The sequence below is a fragment of the Hippoglossus hippoglossus genome, chromosome 9 (assembly GCF_009819705.1).
Source record: "Hippoglossus hippoglossus isolate fHipHip1 chromosome 9, fHipHip1.pri, whole genome shotgun sequence".
Lineage (NCBI taxonomy): Eukaryota > Metazoa > Chordata > Actinopteri > Pleuronectiformes > Pleuronectidae > Hippoglossus > Hippoglossus hippoglossus.
In genome coordinates, this window is record NC_047159.1 from 2800537 (window position 1) to 2806631 (window position 6095).

Below are 6095 nucleotides of genomic sequence, written 5' to 3' on the forward strand. Positions count from 1 at the left end.
TAGAAATGAAATGATCTTGTTGAAATAAATACGACGATAAAGAAAAACCCAAGGTTACCTGTCCAGCATATTCCACATAGTCCTGCTGCCCGGGGCTCGATCCGACGCTGCTGGTGGAGGTGGCGCTGCCCTGCTCGGTGCGGCAGAGCACGATGGCGTACTGGTTGAGGTTCCCGGTTCGTTTCACCGTCACCGCCACCGTGCCGGCCTTCTCACTCACGTTGTAGCTGTGGAACCAGCATGTTAGAGATCGATGAAGTGAAGTCATTTGTGTTTCTGTCTAACGCGTCACGATACCGACCTCTTGTGCTCGAAGCTGATGAGCGACCACTGGATGTGGAAGACGTTGTCAGTGACCACGTTGGGTTTACTGTCCTTCACCAGGAATTTGAAGGTGTCCATGGTTTCCTGGACGTTCTCCTCGTGCAGCACATAACGGATCAGACCCATGTTGACGTCGGCTGCAGAGAAACAAGGTCAGAGTGAAAACGATCAAACCGCCAACGTCTTTTATTTCTTGTGTCTTTGTTTTAAAGCTTCACCACAGATCAGGAGAAGGCACATGTCTGTTATCAGCAGGTGGATCAACAATTAGTGCTGTGATGTTTACCCACGACCTTCCTGTGGGGAAAGGGACAACCCCCCCCCCACCCCCACCCCAAAAAAAGCCTAACGCTCTGGGGGGGGTGTCTGGGTTTGTGAGGAAATGTATTTCCTGTGAATTACTGATTCCATTATCTGCAGCCTGTGGCCTTTTTCTCATTACTTGGGAGAAATTGAGAATAAAGATGAAAGTCATCACTGGTTCCACAATGTCTGCTCGTTTACACTCTGCAGAGGAGGAAGGAGAGGAGGAAGAGTTTCTAATCGAGAGCTGGAAGCTAAACAAAGGGATGAAGAAAGAAACGACCCGCAGAGAGTCACTTAAAAGACGCCCTGTAAGCTCCTGGTTTCTGTTTTCTAGTTTGATCCAAACACATTTGAGCAGGTAAACAGTCTGAGTGGAGGGGAAGAGAAACACAGGGATGGAAGTGCATCGACTTTTTCGATTTATCTGCGTTAATACACAGAAAACTGTTCCTGGAGATGAGCCAAAACTTCGTCTGGACCTAAAACAGCGACAGCAAGTATCACGGTTTGTGTTTCTGTGGAGAAACGTTCGACTCGTGAAGTAAAAGGACGCCGCAGAATATTAGCTGTTTCCCCCTGAGGCTATTTCTGGCTAATTCAAGTATAGCTTGAGCTACTTGACATCGGTTTGTAGACGGAAAATGATTTGGTTGCCACGGTGATATCATTATGGTTCAAACCATTATATCGTGGGATGGTGAAGACAGCAGCTGCTTCCTCCTCCTTTTTCTTCTTCTATTGTTAAATTCTGTATCAACGTCCTGCCGTAGGTTTATAAGTCCAGAAATATCTAAATTGATTGTTTGTTATTTGGTCCGAGGAAACTTTCACATGTGTTATTTTGGTTTCAGAGCAAACTGAAAAGTCTCTGTTGGCGTGAACATGTGATCGTACAGGTGAAGAACGACATCTCAGGGCACACTTGTAAACACGTGGCAGAACGGGAGAGTAAACCTGGACATATCTTTGGCAGCGAGTTTGCATCCCAAAACAATCCCACCCACTTTATTCATGTTTCCACATTTCTTATCATTAATAAAAAGTATATGTTTACAGGCTCCAGTGGCAGAAAGCAGCCGCACATCAAAGTGCCTGTTAGGACTTTGCTCTACAGCCGCAAGGATCAACATCTCACAAAAGCCGGCTGACATTGATCCCCGGCTGCGGCCTGGAGGTGCAGATAAGCAGGTTTCGTGATGAGAATACTGCCGATGCTAACTGAAAGGAAGACGGGCGAGGGGGGGGGGGGACCGGAGGAGAAAACACTCCCACGGCTGCTCAGGTGCCTTTCAACCAAACCTGGAGCGAAAGGAAAGACACAGTGGACACGGAGGAGGGAGGAGTTCAGAGACTTCAGCTCTTCACCGCTGGTTTCTAGATCTACGGGGTTCTGATAGAATCCAGCGCTGGGGCCGTACCTTGTGTGAACGTGCTGACGGGGTTGCCAGGTTTCATTTTGCTCTCCAGGAAGCCGTGCTTGGGCTCAGTGGTGATTTCGTACACGAGCTGTCCGTCGTCGGTGTCGGGGTCCGTGGTCAGCAGCTCCTTCTTCGAGATCAGGTTGGTGGCCTGAGGGACGCAAACAGAATAAACATAACTCTTTATAAATAATATAAGATACTTGAACTGTTGGTGTTTACTCTCTAGCGGCTTCACAAACTTTACTTTACTAAATCAGAAAGGTTTGGAGAAACGTTCGTCCTGCTGCAACTTGATTTGCTGACATTTATTACGGCAAATTTCATTTTCATCCTTTGTTCAGACAGATTTAAAGGGATTCAACTGTGAATTCACCTCATGCTTTTGCAGGCAAACTGAATTTTACCATTTAACACAATTACATTTTATTTGTAAGGCGTCAAATCACATCATAGATTATCTGAAGGAACTTTACATGTTCGGGTCGAGACCTCAGAATATTAAAGAGAAACTAACGAGCAGCACTGACGACTGTGGAGAGAGGGACTCGAGCAGAATGTGTGTTTCTGTTGTTGAGTTTGTGTATTTTAAAATGTCCATTTATGGTCTGGCACTGAAAATATGCTGAGGAATTCCTGTGGCTCAGGAGAGAGAGAGGGTCGTGCACTAACCAGAAGGTCGTGGTTCGATCCCCCAGAGCAAGTCTGCATACTGAAGTGCCCTTGGGCGAGACACTGAACCCCAAACCCCCCCTGACAGCTGAGCCGACAGCGTGTGAATGATGTGTGAATGGATGAAAGTGACTTGTTTAAAGTGCTTTGAGTCGTCAATAAGATATAAATACGCAGAGTTTCTCATTTGTTTCAAGCTAAAAACATAAACATTAAACAGGAACAAGGTTTTCTCCACTTTCACGTCATGAGAATGTAACCGACGTCGCCGCGTCTGTTGACGTTTCACTTTCTTTCCAGCTGTTAGAAGCAGATGCGAGAGAACAGCTTTATATTGCATCATATTTTTCCTCTGTGATAAACCATCTCAGAGAGAATCACCTGCGGCGCAGACAAATGAATAAAGAGACATTTTTTACAGTATCCATAGAAACTAATGGGTTTCACTGTGATGAGGTCTTTGCGCCAGCAGGGGGAGCAAGTAAATTACACATGCACAGCGACAACTTGAATCTTTTAAAGACATTTATAGATAATGTGTTATTATGTAACTTCTACTGGACCGACTGAAGTTAATATAGCAGAAAACTGTGAGTAATATCTCCATCACTGGACCCATCACACATTCTAACAGCTATTGAACAGAACAGAGAATGTATGAAGATGTTTATTAAAGATATAGTTGATTCGTACCTTGTTGTCCATGTACTCCAGCCACTGTAAACCCAGGTTAGTGACGATCCGCGGAGTCCCATCGTCGACTGGCAGGATATCGATCTTGAACTTCTGGGGAGCGGCCGTCACGATCTGAAAAAACAAATTCAGGTTTTTGAAGCATTTTGTTTTCTGAATCATTCCTGGTTGTCTGTGGACGTTTTAGGTTTTATTGGCGCGGGTTCTCTCCCTCAGATTTCTGCCTGAATAGTCCTGGCTCCAAGAGATTGAATTCCTTCTGATTAAACAAGATATAATGCTCCAGTATTCATCACACAGATGCCGCTAAGGCCAACTTTGACATGTGCCATTTGAAAGATGCATTCATCCGCACGGTTTTATAGGAGCTCGTACATTATTTAATAAGAGGGCAGCTCCAGGGGGCAACACATTCACCTCAATCAGCGAAGACGTCGCTGCAGAACACGTGTGACCATCGAGCCTGATGTCCTCAGGAGATGGGAGGATAATGAACACAAGCCTGAGAAATGTGTAAGTGTGTGTGTGTGTGTGTGTGTGTGTGTGTGTGTGTGTGTGTCCTCACTTTTTGAAATGTCTTTGCTTTTAAAACATTTCCTCGCTTTCTGTTTATGTTCCAACTTTCTGAACGTGTTTCCAGGTTTTCAAAATGTCCTAATTTTCTAAATATGTTCTAACGATGGATTTAACAGAAAAATGCTCCGGAAAGTGAAGCCAATGTGGATGTGACTGAAACCTGTATTCTCTCGCATGACCAGCAGAGGGCGACTCCACTGGTTGTTTCTATAGAAGTCTATGAGAAAATTACTTGATTTATAATGTCAGTAAACGTTTTAGTTGGTTTCATGTCTTCTTCAACACAGCAGGATGTTCATTTATCTATTTATGGTCCATTTAGAGTCAAATAGACGATAGAGCACCGTATGCATTGGGGGGGCGGTGGATACCGTGTGATTGACAGCTGGCACAGGAGGCAGGTGTAGGCGAGTTTATTCTAACGTTTCTAAAAATGTCCTCACTTGTCAAAACCTCCCCACTTTTCTAAAAATGTCTCAAGAATGTTCCAGTTTTTTTTTCTAAATGTCCCGACACTGCAGTTTTTATAACCAAGTCCCCACAAAGACTGAAGCATATGAACACACACACGTAAAATGCTGATTCACCCTCTTTGCCGTAAAAAAGGTCAGAGCAGCACACGCACACGCGCACGCACACACACGCGCACACACACAAACTCTGACCTTCACACACACATGCACGTGCACCCATGAAAACCAGAACTCAGCTAATTCAATCATCTAGCTGTAATAAAAATGTCCGGAATTTGCCTCACACACACACACACACACACACACACACACACACACACACACACACACACACACACACACACACACACACACACACACACACACACACACACACACACACACACACACACACACTCACCTCTTTGCCGCCCTCCTCCACCATGAAGAGCAGGTTGGTGCCGTCGGCCACGGAGAAGGTGAACCGGTCCTTCAGCGAGTTGGAGCCGTCGTGGTTGTAGCTGATGCGGTTCTGGTAGACGTCGTCCATGCTGAAGCTGCTGGTCTGGCGGTAGTGCTGGCCGTTGTTGGTGCGCTCCACGGTGCCGTGGCGAGGAGCCTGGACGATGGTGAAGACGATGGACTCCGCCTGGAGGGAGACGAGCGTTAACAGAGGAAATCAGACGGTGTTGGATTGTAATAAATGAGATTTTCCGGGGTTTGGTGAAGTCTCACCTCCGTGTCGGCATCTGTGGCCTTCAGCTCAAACTCGGTGATGGTCTTCCTCACGCCCTCCTGCACCCTCATGCCGGGGACCTGGAGCAGAGGCAGGGAGTCGTCCACTGGTTTGATGGTGATGTAGAAGGTCTGAGCCACCTGACGACAACACAACACAATATGAATCCAAGCTGCAGCAAATCAGACGTTGAACTCTTCCTCAAACATCTTTACTTGTTCTTGTGTTACAATATTAAAAGGTAATATTGCTTGTGCATCAAATACTTGTGATTCCAGATGAACTGAAGGAGTAACTTTCCTTTACTGCATTTAAAAATCCCATTTATTAAACATTACAAGCAGAATATCGTCCCAAAAAACAGAGGAACTTTCTATTTCCACTTGATTTGCATTCCCCCTGCAGACGCTTCATATTAGCATCAGCTGAATGTATTTCTGCACAGAATGAAAACTGGAGTTTATCCCCCGTCGCCGAGAATCACTTCAGGAAGAGATTCATACGAGGAACAATAACAGATGTGCAATAAACACAAGTGAGACAGACTCTGCTCATGTTCAGGTTGGTATCACTTGAAAAGATTTGTCGATTTTGAAGATATTTGGTTTTCTAGGGGGCAGAGATGATGATGGAAGGTTTTTATGTTCACCCTCTGTTTGTTTGTTTGTTTGTTTGTAAGTAAGATTACAGAAAAACAACAGATTTCCACTAAGAAGGACGTGGTATCAGAGTCAGAGAAGAACTCATTGATCCAGGAATTTTTTCATCCTTTTCACTGTTGGAAACAATTTCATAGATCTTGATAAAAAGAGAAGTGTGAAGCAGGTTGATGAGGTTAAAGGACAATTAGCGGAGGTTTGAGATCTATGTGTTGCAATGGTGACGGAGATGGCTCTGAATATGTAAAATGAAATACTT

At 45.0% G+C, this 6095-nt stretch overlaps 1 protein-coding gene across 1 annotated transcript in view; it reads right to left on the reverse strand.

Annotated features, from left to right (window-relative positions):
• fras1 (Fraser extracellular matrix complex subunit 1) overlaps positions 1-6095 on the reverse strand; it is a 180688-nt gene that overhangs the window by 10428 nt on the left and 164165 nt on the right. The window contains 6 exon segments of the mRNA XM_034595438.1: positions 59-227; positions 302-461; positions 2049-2199; positions 3414-3527; positions 4863-5090; positions 5177-5317. Of these exon segments, the coding sequence (XP_034451329.1) occupies positions 59-227; positions 302-461; positions 2049-2199; positions 3414-3527; positions 4863-5090; positions 5177-5317 (963 nt within the window).